Below are 19,577 nucleotides of genomic sequence, written 5' to 3' on the forward strand. Positions count from 1 at the left end.
TTGCCAGCACAACCCAAGTGCATGAGCTACGACTTCCCATTACAGACCCACACGTGCCCTGTTGCAGTCATACTTCCCCTCTCCAGTTACAGCCCCCCATATCCTGAGAGCTACCAGTGACCTACATGAAACAAGAACAGATGTCAGCTCAGAGTAATTATAAGCCAACTAGAGAACAGCACAACCTACTGACCACTGTGTTTCTTTTTCATGGAATATAATCATGTGCAGGCAGCAGAATATGGTACATAATCATGTGCAAAGAATGTCTTCAGAGGGAGTAATACAGAATATGTACACAAAACTCTAACAAGCTGCTATTTTTCCCTTCTTAGTTTGGAAAGCATTGCTTCAGCAGTCTCAACAACTCCCCACAGTCTGAAGCCTGGCATACCACAGTATTTTAGACAGATAAGTCTGAACACAAGACTGAGGTAGCGTCTGGCTGGCAGTCTTTAAACAAGGTTTAAAAACACACACACACACACACAAATCTGGTCATCATTCATACAGTGTTACACAACATAAGCAAGAGAGTGTGAACTAAAAAGAGCTCCTGAGCAAGGCACACGTGCTCCTACCTGAGTTTTCATGCTTTCATCAGTAGATGGAGAGCTGTGATGACTTTTCAGCTGTTTCCAAACGAACTCAGTCACCTGGGAAGCCCTGACTGTGACCATCTTCACCTCCACCTGCACAGAGAAGTGCTGTATTTTATTGTTAAGAACAAAACTGTTCTAAAAACAAGAGCTATAGTATTTTTTTAACGAAATGCCCAATGTCCCAGAGCTTTCACTACTGAAATGGGGTTTATTCACTCCAGAACCTGTCAGCCTCTCACAACCAGCATTACTTTTATCATCTGTAGCTGTTTCCAGGCTAAGCCACGTGCAACATGATTGTTTCTGTCCTCTGCAGCCCCCTCACCCCCACCACACATCTCAAGAGCGGACAAATATACATAACTGGACAGAAACTTTGCAGAAAATACATCATCCTAATGGAAAAAAATCTGTTCACAAAGGTGTTCAGCTTTGTTGCACACCTAGAAAAATTCCAATCCTGTGTTTACCAGAATTGGGAAGTGAAGTTTTCCCTTCTCCCATGCTGCCACCTGGTGGCAAATGAGGCTCCAGCTCCAACAGACCAAAAGACACGTTGCACATCTGCAAGCGCTTTCAGACTCCAAGTACATCGCACACAAGCTCACTGTAGCTACAATGCTGCTGGCAGGACAGGTTCTCTGTAGCTTTACGTGTAGTGCTGGGAATGCTTTATGCCCAATAGGGTACAAGTTCAGTTCAAAGCTTTCCTTATTCGCATACAATTACAGTGTGATACACAGAAATTGGAAGCTGGAAAAGGCTTTCTAGCACTGGCTGACATGTGATGAAACAAACACAGAGTCCCACAGAGCAGAGGGACCAGATGAACAAGTTTAAGGGTTGACCACTCAGGTGAGGTTTTGGGAGGGGCAAAACCAAAGGAGGAGCTCTATTTGATTCAGCTGAGAGAACATATAAGTAACAAGTGCTTACCTCATAGGGTTAAGGCAGTCATGTGAATATACAGAGTAGACATGAACAGGAGCTCCTTTAACTTCGCTTCTTTGGAAGACTGACATGTGAGTGCTTCCCAGGGACCCAAGTGGCTACATATGTACATTCTATATATATATATATACATTCAATATCCCACAGAGCACAGAGGACCCAGAGAAAAGCTGCACACAAATGCATTTTATTTCTCTCTCCAAACACAGAGACGCATACACAGTATGCACGTAAGCCATAGGGCTGTCCCAGGAATGGGAGAAACACTATCCACCATGAATTACACCACATAATACAGACAAACAATCATCATTATAATGAAGATGCTAGAAAAAGCATAACTTTCACCCATAATATATAACATTGACAAATTGAGCATTTTACCTACTCTTTTCTTTAACATAAAGCAGTAACACATTATTTTTCTAAATCGAAAAAAGCAGCAAAATAGTAGAAATATTCCACATAGTTTCCTAGCTTCAGTTCATCCATCACACCTTATGTACTAGGACTATCAAAGAAGAAAAACCCAGGACAAAGCAAACACCGCCTTTGACACGGGACAAGTTATGAGCCGATGGGAGAAAATGGAAGTGAATTAAGTGTGCATGAACTGAAGTTGCACGTTTATCCTCCAGAATGACTGAACAAACAAGAGTTACCAGTCAAACCAGAGCAAAGCCAATGGCTCTTACATGCCATGGTAGCAAAATTCTCCTACTGCAATTCTTGCCCATCACAAATGTAACTTCTACAAAAATACCTTCCTTCATTTGGAAGACATTTGCCCCCAAACAGGGCAACACACTGTGTGCTGTATCACCAGTACCTACACAGCTTCAAAACCACACAACAGAATGCCTGAGCTTTTGCCAAAGGATCCCACAAAAGTCAAAAGCACGCCATTCTTTTCACACATAAATAAAATATATGGGGAAATAATGCACCCTACAGAAGAGAGGATCAGAGCTGGACTATCAGATGCAGTCAGATTCTTCCTCTGGACTCTATAAAGCAAATGTTCACTAAGTGAGAGCTTCCCTGACTACCAGGGCCTCCAGAGAGTACCAGCGTCTTTTGGTGATGCTTGCTTCAGGGTGCTGGGCTTGCTGGGGGGAAAGAAAACCTCTGGAGCAGCTGATTGGCTCTTCTGGAAGTGACTTAGGAGCTTGCTCTGTGTTTCAGTTCGGACTTTGTGAAGAGAGAGGAAATGAAAAGCTTCTTGCAGACACCGAGAATAGCCCTCTCTGAAGTCAAACTGAGAGCTTTTATGGAATCCTGAAGCTAGAGAAGGGAAGAAAGAGAGAGGGGGAAAAAAAGTAGTTTAGAGCAGTTGTTCAAGGCAAGAGATTCACAAAACTGTCACAGATTTGTAGTAAACTAGAGGCTGAAGTAAACTTGATACTCACTCTTCATTTGCAGCTGGCTCTGCTGCTTCAGGTAGCTGACAGTCATCTCCAGGATATCGGCTTTCTCCAGCTTGGAGTTGGGTTGGTGTCTCTGGAACTCCTTCTCCAGGAGCAGCTTCAGCTGCTCAATGCTGCTGTTAATCCGGTCACGGCGCATTTTCTCCACCACCGGCTTCCTGAGCTGTAAAAAGCAAAGGGAAAGAGACTCACTATTAGATCTCCTCTCTGCCATTTCACACTGTTCCTACACAATGTGGACCAGTTTCTCAGCTTTTGGAAACTGCTATGAGAACAGCCATGAGCATGGCTCCAAGCTGCCTTGCTGTGTCTGGACTTACTTTGTTTTTCTCCTTTGGTGTCAGCAGGTTGTCGGGCTCCATGAAAACAACGCTGGGAGCCATCTGTCCTGAGAAGGGAGGACTGTCTCGGAGTGGAAGTCCAGGCGAAATGTGTTGCTGGAAGCTGCCTCGGCCCAGTATTTATACTGTGCAGCCTTCCTGAGAGTCTGTGGGTCTGCGGCTTGGTGGAGTTTCCCACACTCTATGGCCAATCAGAGAGATAGGCAGCACAATAGCAGAAGCATCTATTCTTGCATGCTCCAGTGCCAGTGAATAGCCTGGGGATAATGACCTTCCTCCAGATGAGCAGGTGGGGAGTGCGTGGTATGGGATCAGAATTACGTGTCAGAAGCTGGGAAAGAGCTGGCTTTCAATGGGCAAAGGCTGCTGACTAATGCCGGAGATCAATGGCATTCCCAGCACAGGCCGGCGGCCACGGGTGCATAGGAAGGAGGCGGCCAGCGGCCGTGGAGGGCAACGAGCCCCCCGTGCAGGCTGTGTGCGGCCGCGCTCCTCCCGGGGATGCAGGCGGCACACGCTGAGCGCGCGCTGATAGAGCGCACACACGAGCAGCTTCTGGCTTCCTGAGATAAAGAGCAGAAGTTCTGTAAGGCTGTTTGCGTTGCTCTCACAGTGAGCCAGGGGTACAACAGTTCTGCCCAAGTGAAACAGGAAACAGCTTTTTCAGTTTGCCTCACTGCAAAGAAATACCTTTAAATGTAAATACACACAGCCAGAAAAGTTTCTATTTTGGAAATTGTTCTCTTTCATTGACATCTTATGTACCTCTTTGGAACGCTCTCAAGCCCTGTCACAAGCACTCTATGTTCAAATATCTATAACGTAAACCCAAGAGGAGAAATAGCTGAGTTTGGGGATCAGCTCAGTCTCACATGCTGCTTTCATTTAATCTATGCACAAAGGAGTGCAGAATAAATTCACGTAGCCCATAAAGTTATTAGAAGATTCTGATTCCTCATTATTTTGCACTGCAAAGTCTCTGTTCAAAAAGAGTTAAAGGTGCTGCTACTTGCATCCTATAAATAGATGCTTTATTTATGAGCTCCAGCCACACACAAACAGCCACAGGGAACGGCAGCAGTGCTTTCTGCATTCCCACCCAAGACCTGCACAGAGAAGGGCAGCAGAAGGGCAGAGCAGGCCATGAACCACACATCTGAGCTGTACATCTGAGCCCCCAGTTTGCTCCAGGTGTGCACTGCCATCACAGCAGTTCAGCTCTCCTTTATGCGAGCTTCAGTGTATCCCTCTGCAAGCACCAATATGGGAATGTGAACTGTCAGATAAATTACTGTAAAGTAATGCTAGGGATTATGTCTGGGGATCTCTTACTGAATCAACAAGGGTACTACATAAATACCGTGCCTACATTAATACAGCTTATGTGTTCATCTATATACTGATACACACAGATATGTGATCGTGCATGTATTTTAATGTGAATGCATATACACATCTACACTTCTCTCCGACCCTGCAGCTCATGTATTTGTTTGCCCAGGTAAGGCTTAAATGACCTCTTCCAGGATCTGCTGTTCCATCCCCATTGTACTGTTGGTGAATAGGCTCCCTTCTTTGCGTACAGAGCAGCAGCTGTTGGGCTCTGAGTCTTTTATGTCAAGTTGTGGGAAAGTTTTTGTGACACCATTTCACATGTTCTCCTCAAAGCTTGTGGATTATCTCTGAGCTCATGTAATGCCACCTCTGAAACCAATCTTTCGCTGTGCATCCCTCTTGGGGAGATCCTCTGAAAGAGAAACTCCTGAGTACCAAGGAGGTTTTTTAGCTCATTAACAAGTGCATGAGGAATAAACGTGGCAATGCTGTGACCAATAGGGTCCGCTATCAATTTTGCTAGAAACAGCTTCAGTTTCCCAGATTAACTCACTAGGAAACAGCCATAAGAGTCATCATTTCCTCTCGCAGTTCAAGTTGCTCAAACAAGCTCTCCAGTTTTAGCTTACACAGGTGTTCAGTGTCAGACGCCGTCTCTGTAACTAACCCCAGCACAGAACTTTGAAACTCAGGTTCTCAGGAACCTGTGCATTATTGCTGTACTGCATGCCTCACTGCTGCAACACATGGCTCAAGTGAAAAGAGAATAAGAAAGCAGTAATAATTATCACCATCCCTAGAATAATGCTAACAGAGCCAGTGGATTTTACACTAAGGATCGTGAATTCTCTATTACACCTTTTACTGTAATTCCAAACATACACAATATTGGACAGAGAACTTACTAGGATCCTAAGATACTGGATGTGGATGTTTGAAATATGGCATAAGTAACGCCCCAGAACCTCTGCCAGATGTTAGCTCTGTAGGAAGACTTAAGGATGCTGCTGCTTTCCCAAGTCTTGATGCCCCCATTGCTTCTCTCCTGATACGTGCAGCCCAGATGGCCTTTTGGGAGCAGGGTTTCCCACTGAACACAATGCAGAGGCAAGCACCATTGCTAATGCGGTTTGTAGTCAGGCACACTTCCTTTGTGACAGGAATGAATATAGTTAAGAAATGGTGTGGGAAACTCCGAGGTATGCAAACTTCCATGGCAGTATGTTAGAAAGTCATTGAGAATGCTATAATCTTGGGAGCAATGGCTCAGAGAACAGGAAAGATAGCAAATTTTAGGAGACCCCACCAAGTGCCTTGTCCTAAAAATCATATTAAGGTTAAAAAATAGAACAGGTCCAGATTTTGGAACTATTTGGATCCTCACTAAAGCCAAAAGGAGGTCTGGCCTCCACAAGGAGCAAAGCAGACTGCAGCATTCAACCTGTAGGCTCTGTACCTCCAAAGCTTCTTTCTCATTGCTTTGTGCAGTTATCCCTCCACCTGCAGAGTGAATTCATCCAAATTCCAATCAGCAGAATTTGAGCTTTATATCAAATATCAGTCCTAGAACCAGAGAGAAGTGCCCTGCTGTATCAGTACAGGCAATGTGCTCTACTTACTTTTTCAATCATTGTGGCAAACGTTTTTTTATCAAGCACAAGCCAGAAGTCTTAGTGTGAACTGAAACCACTTCTGCTGCTTTCAGAGGGACAATTCCCTTTGGCCTTACTGGTGGAAGAGCAAGGTTCTGCTCCTGCAGCTCCTTCTTCAGCCATTTCCTCCCAGCCCTTCCTCACTCTGCTGTTTGGCAGTCCCCTGTTCAGGGCTGTCACAATTTCTGTTTCTCTGCATGGCATTCTTCACTTTCTTCCTTTTACTCAGACCTAATTTTCCCCTTCAAGCAGGTTTTTATAATCTGATTTTTCGTTCTGTCACTCTTTTTCCCGTCTGTCACAGGCAGATGTGGTCTGAGGACAGGAGTGTCTTACAGCCACTCAGACTGTGTGAGTTTGGAGTCCCTTCCAGTTTCCCACACTGCTCTCCTATTCAGTGCATTCAGGCAGAGGATAAAGGAAGTGTGCCATGCTACAAGCTGAATTAGAAATGGTGTTTGACTTCCTTTTGTACTTCACAGAAACCTTGCTCTGGGTAGACCATCTGCATAGCACTCACGGTGGAGAAAACCATTGATCAAGGCCTGTCAGCCCAGCTGGGGGAACTTGGGAAAGTAATTCCTTGTGCCACTTCAGTTCTTTAGGGCTTAACATCTGGCTGGAGGGGGAGGCGACAGTTGATGGTTTAACAGTCGTGCTTCCTTTCAAGTTTGGGATGCTGTTTTGATCCCCTATAAGCCTTTCTGAAATCCTGTTTTTAATAACATGGAAAGCATCCACAAGACCAAGAATAATGCACTGGCTTTGCATTTTCAAAGTGCTTTACAAATACCAACTAATGAATTCTCAGCAACCTCCTCTGCAATATAAGAATGTATTATTAGCAAAGATCTTTACAAAGGCAGAAAATGTGACAGAAAGGAGAAACCAAAATGTCAGTGTTTCAGATAGCCTACAAGTTGCAGCCTAGTGGTCCATTTTAGATTTCTGTTTTGCAAAGATGCTCAGAACTCACTCCTGTTTTCATTGGCTTTATTATCCCTGAACAGCTGCCAGCACCTCAGCTTATGGGAGAATAGGGATTACCTGCATGTACCACACTTGCAGCAGTGCCCCTCCAAAGCTAAGCAGATGCAAAAGTTCTCCTTTGCACCCAGGTTCAGTAGTGGCTTTGGCCAATGTGATTCAGTACAATTTGCTCAAACCAACAAAATAGATGAAAAGGAAAATGCACTCAAATGCTCTATCGGGAAATAAACTTAATTATCAGATCGATGGAAATGGATTTATCTCTCTGGAAAGTAAATCAAGAATTAATTTGTTTATTCGTGCTCCCTGGGACCCACCAAAATCTCAGTGTTAAACTGCAGCTGCCCCCAGTCATAGTGCAGAGCTGCCTGTCAGCACCACCCAGTTCATCCAGCTGCTTCCCAGCAGTTACAGCTATTCTGGGACTGAGGCTCCTCAGCAGAGGATACACTGTGCCCTGAATTACATCAACTCTCTGTAAGAAGCTGAGGAGAGTTTATAAGAGAATTTCAGGTTTGTGCTGGATGAAACCAGGGCTTAGAAACGCAGAAGGATCCATATTGCTGTAGTGAACAAATCCAGTTCTGTGACATGATGGTGAGGGCAACCAGCTCTACCTTATGTTCAGGTAACATGCAGTTAGTTCCTGCATGTGTCCCTCTGCCAGTCTCTGCTGCTCCCTTCCCTTGGCTGGAGCTGAGCAGGTGACTGTTGGCCTCCAGGTGTTCCTAAGGGCTCTGGAAAGTGCACTGAATTCACTCGGCAGAGTTTGGGATGCTTTAGTCTCAAACCTGGCAGCATGTCTGAGCTTAGTGCTGTTCTCAGCACTCTGCCTGAGATAGGAACTGTTTCGTTCCTGAGATGACAACCAACAGACCACTAACAGAGTAATTACAGAGCAAGGTGTAGCTGAGTCCCCTGGTAAAGACAGAAGGCCGGGATATTTTCTGTGGGTGTTTTGTATGGGTTGCTGAAGGAGGGTGGTAAACACATAACATGGTGGCTCCCGCGAAGCCTGCTCCCAGGGCAATGTGTTCCTTTGAGACATAATTGATTCCTGCCATCAGGCACCAGCCTGCTCTCCCCCAGGGTCAGAGCTTTCCCACATCCAACCCCATTATCCCACAGACCATGCCTTTTGTACAACACACTCCAGCTATTCATGTGCAAAGCAGCTGTAATCCCCAGACCTTTCAGAGTCAATATACCAGGAAATAATAAATCCCTCTTGTGCGCTCTTGAATATGCTGAGGTGACTTGTGGGAATTTCAGCTGGGCAGAAAAATAATAAATTCTCCTTAATTTTTAATTATTTTTAATATTCATTGTAGAAAGACTATGTCATTGGGTGTATGGCTACTTCAGGGCCAGCCACACAAGCAGCTACATAAATTGCTTTTGCCTCTAACAACCCTGAAAATGCAGATCAAGTTGTCTCATGTTTCTTAATGATAAAAGTCCACTTATGCACCTGGGAATAACAGTACATTAAGTATTCAGAATCTAAAGAAAAACTAATTCAAGAGGTTAAACATGCAAAGAGTGCATTTTACAGTAATTAATGACATTTTTTTGCCAGAGTTGTGATGTTTAAAGAAGGTGTGATAATGCCACGCTGGGGTTCCTCTCAAACACAGCACCCTGCGGAGCAAACCTGTGCCCTGCACTCTCCTGCCCGCATAGTTCTGTCCCCAGAAGTGTTCCTTCTCCACTTTGCTCTCACAGGAGTTTGTCAGGATTCCCAAGCAATGCCTCTTCTGCCATGAAAGCACAGCATAGCAGACCAACCAGCCAGGGCTGCAGCTGAGCTCCTCCAGCCACCCCTGAGTGTGAACCAGCATCCCTGCCCCTCTGTGCCACGTTGCCCCTTTCTCGAGTGAAAATGGATTCCTGAGTAACCGCTGCCTGCGCGGCAAAATGTGCTTTTCAGCCTCACTCAGCGAAAAAGCCGTGTGAGTTCATAGTGCTCTGACAGAAGCACAGGCTTCACAAAGGAGTTATTAGCAACAGGCTGTGTGGGTTTGAATTTCTCTGCGTTTCCCATACTTTTCCCCTATTGATAACATTTCTTGTAGGGACAATAGAAGTGTGCCTTGCAACTACTCACAACATTAGTGATGGTGCTTGAACCTGAATGATTTAAAGGGAAAGAATCCAACTCCCAAAAGACCATCTGGCTATCAGTTATAAGACAGCAATAAAGGTCAGGCCTGCTTCTCAGGAGTCAGGAAAAAGATGTTCTTTGACGCTGAAGAGTCTCTTAAATTTAACCAGCTTGGTACATGCCTACCTGTCAGCTCCTAACTTCAAGGCCTGACACCAGTGCTCACGTGCTAGGAGGGAGAACACGGGACACCAGGTTTTGGAGGAAGTCCATTCAAAAACTACAGAATAAAGGGCAACATCTTATGACAGCTGGCAAAAGCTATGGCATGGTCTCTGAGCTTTATCTTACCTCACACCATAATCTTTTGACCAGTTCAAAGTGTTCATGAGATGACTTGTCTCCTGGCTTTCCCACAACACAGGAATAAAGGGCTCTGAAGACAACATCTGCTCTTAACAAAGAGCTAAGCCCATTCAGGCCCATACAATGAACACCATGAAGCTGGCTATTTCAGCGACACTTCCCTCCTTCCTGTCAATTTCTTGTTAAACTTGGGCTTCACTTAAGGATTTCCAAACAAGAATTTGTCCTTGGCAGTCTTACCTCACACACGCTTCCCTCCACTGTTTCCACTTCTAGATCCTCAGGCAAACTCCATGCACAAGCAGCACACTGGGAGATGAGCACACCTCTGCCCCTGCAGGCCAGGCCTCAGGCAACGGGACACAGCACAACATTGCTCCAGCAATTCTTGATGGTTTTCAGTGCTGCCTCAATACACACTGCAATCAGAAAAAATCAGAGTTGATCTAAAGAGTCCACAAAGAATCATTCATTTTCTTACCTTTGCCACAAAACAACATTTGCTTATTTTTTAGTGAAATATTTCGTGCACATAAGAGCAAGCAGCACTATTCTCATCTTCCAGATGAGAAAACTGAGTGGGGCTGGTATGGTAAATAACACAGAAGGGCAGCAGTGTGCTGGTTGAGCTCTCATGGCAGGTCCAGCTTGCCATGGTGCAGGGGATGCTTCTAGGTGGGATGAGAAGATGTCATGCTGCAAATCTCAGGTGAGCAGGAGAACTGGAGATTGGCCTTGGCTACTCAGTCCCTTAGACAATGTGCCACTACCTGCTCAAGCCTGGGGCTTTGGGATTGCACCTGGTGCTGCTCTTTAGCTCATCCCAACCATCATGCTTGAAAGAATCTGCAGACTGCTGGACAGTTCTGCAAGGAGGCACATGCCTATAATGAAAGCTGTGCAACGCTGTCCATCAGGGTTATGGTCTCTGTGTGTTAATGGGGAAGATGCAAACAGAGGTTACAATTTCCACTGGATTTCCATTCTCTCTTTATTCAGTTATCCACCATCCTACACCTGACTTCAGACTCTGCACAGCATTTAGACACGCCAGGCCAACAAACTCTTTTGTTTCACCCTGATAACACATCAGTTCACTCACTACTGCAGCAGGAAAAGTGCAATGACTGCACGGACAAGCACAAACATGCACACATGTCCTGGCAAAGTGCAGCTAGGAGGCTGGCTGGGAAGTGTGCTCTTCAGAAAGAGTAACAAGATGTCCCTGGTGCTGTTGATTTGCACCCTAACAGCATTCCCCGCCTTCCTTCCCTACCTTCCCCCTGAAGCGTGCCTTCTCCACGCCACAAATGTGACTGGCACATGCAGGGACTCAGGAACGCTACTAAGCACAGACAACCAGCTGGAGGGTCAGTGTTTTCCCAGATCCCTGGGCAGCCCAGCAAAGCCAAGCTGCACACTCCACCAGTCGGTGTGGGCAGAAGGTTATTCTCTCCAGGGCATTTGGGATCAATGCACCGTGCACTGATGGATGCTTCCCCTATTGTTCAGCTGCGTGCCTGGATTGGCTGAATGGCTGTGGGAAACACCAGCAACCTCCAGACTCACATATCTGCTAAAGGCTTCAGTGTATAAATAGAGGTGGTCAGACACTGCCAGAGCACAGCCTCATGCTCAGCACTGCAGCCCACGTGGACAGGCTGCACCCAGGGCTGACAGCACCTGGAATGGCTCCCAGTAACACCCTCATGATCCACATGGATGAGAAACTGCTGCCAAAAGAGAAGAATAAAGTAAGTAAAGCCTTTGACAGGATCACATTGGTCAGGATTGTGATCGGTGCAAGGCACTGCCTCCACCAAACAAGCATTACATGGGAAAAGATGAGAGAATCTCATTCCAGTCAGTCTTGGGGAATACAAATGGGATGCAATATAAAATGAATATGAGTGGGTAACAGGTAGGCAGCATGGCAAATCTCTCCCAACAAAAGAAAGTGTCCTTGAACTTTGTGTGTACCAGAGAATGGGTCAGAAGGCAAAGTAGGTCAGGCCCCAGAAAATCTCTAATAAGTGCTGCGTTTATTTTACAGCTCAGGAAGCCGGTGGTGGAGAAAATGCGCCGTGACCGGATTAACAGCAGCATTGAGCAGCTGAAGCTGCTCCTGGAGAAGGAGTTCCAGAGACACCAACCCAACTCCAAGCTGGAGAAAGCCGATGTCCTGGAGGTGGCCGTCAGCTACCTGAAGCAGCAGAGCCAGCTGCAGGAGCCAGGTGAGCCCACAGCACCATCACATCACATGCTCCAATGGGCCTTTGCTGTCCCAGAGATCCCTAGGCTGCCCCCCCCCCAGTCAAGGCTCAGGCTCCTGAAAGAAGCTTCAAGCTTAAGTTGCCACTGCTCCATGCTTAGGAAACAATCTTAACTCACTCTATTTGCTTTTCTTTCTTTTCTAGCATTCATTCACAAGAACCCAGAGCAGGACTTCAATAGCGGATACCTGCGGTGCTTAAAGGAAGCGATGCATTTTCTATCCTACTACGAACCCAGGAAGGAAACTCAGGCCCAGCTCATCAAGCACTTCTGCAAAGCTCAGATGGGCACAGACGTCCTGCACTCTCCTGCCACACGCAGTGCACCTCGCTCACCCTGTGTGTTTGTCAGAAAGCAGCCTGCCCAGAAAACTGCCCAGAAATCTGCGCAGAAAACTGCCCAGAAAACTGCAGCAGTAGCCCATACCATCTGGAGACCCTGGTAGACCTGCTGATGAACTTTGCTTTATTCCAATCTTTTGCTCAAAAGAAAAAATAGAGGGACTTGTGATTTAATAATCCCTCTTCAAAGTAGGAAACATTGCTTTCCAAAGGTGGGAGGGGGAAGGCTTTGTTTTTCTGTTATGAGAAATGAAGCTCTCTTAGTAGTTTCCCTTCACACTGAAGGACTGCGTGTGTATCTTGCAGCAGATTTGCTGCTCTTGCGGGTTGCTCCAAGCCGAGGAGGGGGCTGAGCTCCGCAGCAACCTGGAGCTAAAGCCCTTCGCTTCCACCCCACCTCCTGGCTGCTGAGCCCGGGGCTGGCAGTGGAAATCTCTCTATGAACTCCCTGGGTCACCGGTTCAAGTGCTGCATTGTCTGCAGACAATGTCCCGACCTTCCTAAAGAAGGAGCACTTCTGAGAATGTACTTTGTATCATAAGGCCAGCATTGAGCTCTCCTGAGTGAAAGATGTTATTCAGATTCGCTGATGCTTCTGAAGTTCCGATGCTATTCATAGCACAATTTCTTACGTTATTATGATAACAGATAGAGTTATTATGATAACAGATAGAGTAGGGAAAAATCTCTTTATATCCAATATGTGCTGCTCTCTGAGGAGGGAAAATCGATGCCTTTTGTAAAGGAAATGCCTGTAATATATCTTGGGTGATATATTGGGGGGGGGGAGGGGGGAGGAAGGGAGGCAATCTGTACTGTACAAAGCATTACGCTGAACATGCTAAAGAGCTTAAGAAGCTTTTATAAAGTTGTGATGTATTCATCCTGTGCGATGCTCAACTTTGGTGTCTTTGCTGTACAATACAATAAAAATGGTTTCAGTCCATAATCCTTTGGTTTAAAATGATTAAAATGGATAATGCTCTGGGACTCAATGTTGCAGGCAGAGCCCTGCAGTGGGGAAGTTAACAGAGATGCCATTTCAGAGCCCTTCGTTCCAGGCCATCTCAGCAAATCACTTATCTCACAACCAGTTCATTTTCCCTCATTCCTCATTAATTTGCTCACCAATCTGAGCTCAGTTCCCTGCTTTCTTAACTTAACAGGTAGTACACACAAAACAATGGCTAAAAGGAGAGTTAATTCAATAGCAATCGAAGATTAAAATAGTATTTCCTCTCCTAAATCATGTCCCCATAATCTTTACTTCTCTGTCCCTGACACCTACGTAGGGGTCCAAAACACACCAGGAATGGGGTTTGTGCCTTGGGAGCTGAAAACACCCCCAGGTTTCAGAGTGCTCCCACCCTCCTGCAGAAGAGACGCTTTCTCTGCTGCCTCTCCTTTCCATGGTCCTCCCATGTTTTCCTCACCCCAGCTCAATTCAGCACACAAATCTGCCATATCCTCTTACAGGAGATTTACAAGATGCTGCCTACACGCCTTGCACCAGCTGGGCGCCCCAAGCTAAGTGGGATTTGCAGAAGCACAGGGCCCACGTGCAGCCTGGGCTCCAGCCCTGCCAACCCTGGGCACGGAGCACAAGGGTCAAACTCAGGTTGTCCAAGCTGATAAAACCAAACTGTACCTGACCTGCCATGGACCCTTTGCCAGCCCAGCACCTCACAACCTTTAGCTGTACCTCATTATGGCTGCATGGCCCCTTTGGGTTCTTACTTTACACAGAACACACGAGCCAGGTGAGAGCTGTTCATCCATCTGCCAGTGAAGTACAAGATGGGTTTCTGGTACGGTTCTGCAATTCACTAGGGCTGATAGCAGTGCTGAGACAGATCTGTTTTTCCTAACGAGATATGCAATAATTCAGAAGAGATATTCTTAGCTTTACTGGTTGCTTAGTGATGGTGAAAAGTCACCACCTTGCTGTGCTCAACCTGCCTTTGTCAATTAGCACAAGCCTCTGCATCCCAACGAAACTCAAGCTGTTCATCCACGCCTGTGTATTTTTAAACCACACCCAATTAAGGCAGCGAGCAGCCAGGGGCTGGGGCAGCTTCCACCCTCTGCCTGCACTGAGCTGTGTTCCTGGCTTCACCTCCCCAATTACTGGTGAGCAAAAATCCAGACCTCCGCTTTCACCCTTCCCGGCGAAGCAAAGGTTATGTTTACAATTTATTAATTATTATCACTTATAATAATTGAATGCAAAGCTTCTTATTGCTCCTCTGTCCCCTTGGGTTATGCTCCCTTGCCCCAACACATTCCCGCCCCTGGGGAAGATGTTGTTTATTATGCTGATCCCACAGCCCAGGAATACCCTCCTGACAAAGCCCCTATTAACCTCAGAGTGTGGGCCTGAGTTTCTCAGAGTTTCCCACACTTTCTTCCCCATTTATGACATTCAAAGGGACCACAAAGGAAGCGTGCCTCACAACAGCCCGCATTAGTGACGCTTTTTGGCTCCGCATTGTGGTGAGCAGCAATTCCTGTCCTGATAGGCCATCTGGAGCACTATTTTCCCAAGGAGCACATTGATCGATCAGTATTATGTGAGCTCTTTTAAAACTTGGGAATGTTATGCTCTTTGACACTAAATAGGTGTCTTGAGAGGGGTTGTCAGAAAGATTTTAAACCATTTATGGAAGGCATAGAAAAAAAAAATATATAATTATTTCTTTAAAAACACCATCAAAAGCATTTCTGAGACAGGCTGACGTGGATATAGGAAACGGCCTAAAATAAAGATGCTCTATGCCCCACTGCCAGCTTCCCTCCTGGCTCCATACAACAGAGGCACAGATCCCTGGCACTGAGGGGATGAGGGCCTGGCCCACCAACAGGTGTCAGTGGGACAGAGCAGGAGCTGAGCTGAGCAGACTGTTACAGAGGCTTTAGTACAGAGCGACCCGTCTGCCTCCAGCACAGGAGCTCCTCCCTTAGCAAAGCATTTCCCGACAGCACATCCCACATGGGATGCAGAGCAGGGACACTCCAGGGAGTTCCTTCACCTGACATTCACGTGGGGAAGTACCTTGTTGCCAGCAGGTCTCCAGGTCTTAATAATCAATACAAACTTTAGGGGGAAAAAGAGACTTGTTTCTCTTTGATTCCTTATGAGCTACCAGGGTTGGGTGGTGCAGACCTGCTGCCCTGCTGGGGGAGGGAAGCTGGGGCTGAAGGCGAGGGGGCTGTTGCTTTGTGCAGGCTGCAAGGCAGCTTGCCTGGTTCACCATTCACATTGGATGGTGTGAGCCCGCGATTCCAAGGGGTTCCCACATTGCCCCATTCACAGTGTTAAACTGCCAACAAAAGAAGTGTGCCTCGGTGGGTCCCGAGCAGAAAGCCAACGCCTGCTGCACCATCTGCCCGCGCCGAGGAACGGATAATGCTTTAATCAGCGCGAGCTGGTTTAGCCCTTGGGAGCCGTGGGACGCTGGTGATGGGATGGCATTATTTAAAACCACTCACTTCATATCTCCAGAACTGAAAACTGGGTCACACCTTCCCTCCCACCTCACTGAGCCCTTTGCTGCTGGGCCTTCCCACAGGCCACAGCCATCCCGAGGGGGCACAGAGCTGAACTGCACATCCAGAATGGAGCAAAGGCATCAGCAGGGATTGCCCCGGGGGCAAGAAACAGCACCAGCCACAGGCTGACAAAATAGTGCTGGGAATTGATCTCCAATAGGATTTTGCCAACTACCAGCAATGACAACAGGTTAAGGCCCTGCTGATGGTGATGGCAGGGCAGCAGGCTGACACAGGAAGATGTGCAGCTGGCACAGGAAATGAAAGGTTTCCTCATCAGTTTTGGAAGACTGGCAGAGGAAACAGAGAGGGCTTCCACAAACACTGCTGTAGTGAGAAAGTCGTACTCCAGCGCTAACAGTGCCAGCCTGGCTTTGCTCCCTGTTCTCAGAGCCAGCCTCTGACCTTGCATTTGCAAGGGCACGATGGCCTGGCCAGCTCCGTATTGGATGGAGCCGGGGCAGCAGGCCCAGAATCTGCAGCTGCATGGAAAACATCTCAGAAAGGTGGCGTTAGCCGCAGATCCTGCCTGCTCCCTTCGGCTTCCTTACCTGCCCTGTAATGCACAAGGCAAAATACTGAGAAAGCCGAGGGGAGAAGAGAGGGGCTTTGCTTAGAGGCTCAGAACCAAGGGAACAGGGAGGCATCTGCAAAGTGCCGTGAAATCAAATAGGACACATTTGGGAAAGGCCTCGTAATCATGACATGCCACGGGCTGCCATAGGAGAGCCCAGATTACCCAAACAAAGCAAGGAAGAGCTCTTAATATACCTTGCAGAGGGACCTGACACATTTAAACAGAGGGAAGGAAAATATTTCAAGCTAACAGCTTAGAGCAAGTTGTTTCACGGGTTCCTCCCTTGATTTCAGTCAGTAGTTGTCTAAAAATTACCTGGTACTGTATTCATCTAAGCACGGTTTAATGTCAATGAAAGGCTTTACTCCCTCCAATTCCGCGTCTTTCCCTTTTCAACCTCTCTCTCGGTCATGGGGACGCAGCATTATCTCTTCCTGGGATCAGTCTTCTGTGCTTAATTTCAGCACAGCCTGGGAAAAGGCAGCACATTGAGATGTCGACGTTCCCAACATCAGGCAGAAGTTGGATTATAATGATGGCAAACGCTTTCCCACGTTCTTAGCCCAGCTCCCTCATGCCAGGCCCTATTGTGTCACACACTCCTTGGTCCACCTGCTCCTTTGGGAGCAGGGTATTATCCCCAGGCAATTCACAGTCAATTTACCATGCTGTAATAGATGCTGTCCCTATTGTCCCCGGGGCACACATGGATTGGCTATCGACTGTGGGAAACTCAAAGTAGCTTTGGACCCATACATTTGTATGCAGCTCCTGTGTATAAATAGAGCAACTCTCCACTGCTCTCCCCACCGGCAAAGCAGCCAGCTTCGTGCTGACAGCAGCTCTCAGTAATGGCACCCAGCGCTCTCTCCCTGGAAATCCTGACACCCAAAGAGAAGAACAGAGTAAGTATCCACTCCAACTGCAAGGGCACATAGCTGAGAAGGGCTGAGCCTCTTTAGCAGCGGATGATAGAGAGACGGAAGGGGAAAACCTTGTCGCTAACTGTCCTACTGCTTTGTGTTCCAGCTCAGAAAACCCATTGTAGAGAAACTGCGCCGCGATAGGATTAACAGCAGCATCGAGCAGCTGAAGGTGCTGCTGGAGAAGGAGTTCCAGAGACACCAACCCAACTCCAAGCTGGAGAAAGCCGATGTCCTGGAGATGACTGTCAGCTACCTGAAATACAGCCGAGGTGAGCGCACGCCCTGAGCCCTGACTCCCTGCTGCCTTTGCTTTCTGCCACAACACTTGTGTGAGTCCCCCTGTCTAACGCTTCTTTCCTCATCTCCTCTTTCAGCTTTTGCAGCCTCTGCCAAAAGCCTGCAGCAGGATTACTGTGAAGGGTACGCCTGGTGCCTCAAAGAAGCTCTGCAATTCCTCTCTCTCCATTCAGCAAACACAGAAACCCAGCTGAAGCTGATCTGCCATTTCCAGAGGTCACAAGCAATGCCCAAGGACTCTGCTTCTCCTGCACCCACTTCCACCCACCAACCCTGTGCAAAACAAACACCAGCAAAGCCCTCCTGCAATCTCTGGAGGCCTTGGTAGGCCAAGAGCACACTCACCATCACCTGGACACTAGTGCATATAACAGAGGAGACCACGACTTGCTACAGAAGTCCCCCTACTCCTCTCACCAGTAGGAAAAAGTGTTTTCCTTCCGCAGAGCATCACTGCATGTGGGTGCAGAGCATCACTGCATGTGGATGCAGAGCATTACTGAATGTGGGTGCAGAGCATTACTGCATGTGGGTGCAGAGCATTACTGAATGTGGGTGCAGAGCATTACTGCATGTGGGTGCAGGGCATTACTGCATGTGGATGCCTGCTTCCCTTCTTCCAGAAGGACTGAAACGTTCCCACTATGTGGAAAGAAAGTGATTCCGAAGGAATGCAGGACGTAACCCTCCTGTTAAGGAGAACCGAGTCGTTCAGAGCTGAACGCCGACTGTTCTTAACCTCAGTGAGGTTGCACGGGTCCATCCATTGAGAAAGCTGTATGTGCTGAGATGTTCAGGTCAGTGTTTGCTCAGGACCCCCCCACAGGCTGCAGCTGGGGCTGGGCTGAGCACATACATGACAATCCGGCTGCCAGCAGGTTCTATGATATTTGTAGACTGTATTGAGATTGCTCCATAAAAGGGCTGTACCATAACTCCAACTGTGTAGAGGAAATTCCTCCCAATGTCTTGCTCACATCACGGTGCTGTTTGTGAGGTTCAGGATACGTGTGCCTTTTATAAAGGTGACAGCAACTTCTAATATCCTTATAGGAATGAAAGTTACGGCCGTGTTGTCGATTTTACATGAGATATTTATCAGTCTTTTATGAAAGGCAGTTGTATAAATTATATTTACTGTTCGGTTACCCCCACTGGGGAGAATGTAAACTCAGTGCTGTCCTTAGAGGATGTTATAATGTTATATGAGCATAACTTGTGTCAGAACCCTGCCTGAATTCAGGGGTCGCACAAAACTTCCATCAGAACAAAACTAAATAAAATTGAGTTAATTAAGAATAACTTGCTGCATGTATTGAGTCATTTGTATGCCTGATTTCCCTACAGTTCCTGGTTCACCCTTGGTTTGTGAGCTAAAGAGGCAGATTTTGGTCACAAAACCACACAGAGCTGGGAGCAGCCGTCACTGCTCCACATCAACCCAGACCCCAACACAAAACTCATCATTAACAAACAGAGCTCGCAATATGAGGCAAAACCAGAGGCCTCCCCACTCTGGAAGTGGCCTGGAAGCTCAGAACCACATTTGTTAAGGGAAATCACAGCAGGGGCAAAGGGAGAAGCCACACTCACCTCAGAGACACAGTCCATGTGCCTAACAGATGCAGTTTGCTAAGGCACTGTGTTCAATGGCCCTTGTGAGCCACCAAACGGGCTGAACATGGGGGTGTGAACGTGCAGCTGCTCAGCAGAAACCAGCAGGGCCACCACACAGAGCCATGAAACCACAGGCTTTGGCTGTATGGATCCGACACATGGATGTAACAGCATCGATGCCCTCAATGCAGCCATCGGGCCCCGCAGCGCCTCGACGCCATCCCGCCC

At 47.2% G+C, this 19,577-nt stretch overlaps 2 protein-coding genes across 2 annotated transcripts; one reads left to right on the forward strand and one right to left on the reverse strand.

The window, feature by feature from the left end:
- Window positions 1-1,718: 1,718 nt before the first annotated feature.
- On the reverse strand, window positions 1,719-19,544 carry LOC107323479 (transcription factor HES-5-like). Its single transcript, XM_015882615.2, has 6 exons — window positions 19,326-19,544; window positions 16,825-16,979; window positions 10,009-10,187; window positions 3,301-3,955; window positions 2,963-3,143; window positions 1,719-2,837 (listed from the first exon to the last, which is right to left on the reverse strand). Exons 4-6 carry the CDS (start codon window positions 3,361-3,363, stop codon window positions 2,599-2,601), a joined length of 483 nt encoding a protein of 160 aa, XP_015738101.1. The 5' UTR covers window positions 3,364-3,955; window positions 10,009-10,187; window positions 16,825-16,979; window positions 19,326-19,544; the 3' UTR covers window positions 1,719-2,598.
- Window positions 11,275-19,034, forward strand: LOC107323256. Its single transcript, XM_032448829.1, has 6 exons — window positions 11,275-11,522; window positions 11,822-12,002; window positions 12,186-12,484; window positions 17,352-17,414; window positions 17,539-17,704; window positions 17,810-19,034. Exons 1-6 carry the CDS (start codon window positions 11,400-11,402, stop codon window positions 18,058-18,060), a joined length of 1,083 nt encoding a protein of 360 aa, XP_032304720.1. The 5' UTR covers window positions 11,275-11,399; the 3' UTR covers window positions 18,061-19,034.
- Window positions 19,545-19,577: the final 33 nt, after the last annotated feature.

This window comes from Coturnix japonica, chromosome 21 (assembly GCF_001577835.2).
Source record: "Coturnix japonica isolate 7356 chromosome 21, Coturnix japonica 2.1, whole genome shotgun sequence".
In the NCBI taxonomy this organism is placed as follows: domain Eukaryota; kingdom Metazoa; phylum Chordata; class Aves; order Galliformes; family Phasianidae; genus Coturnix; species Coturnix japonica.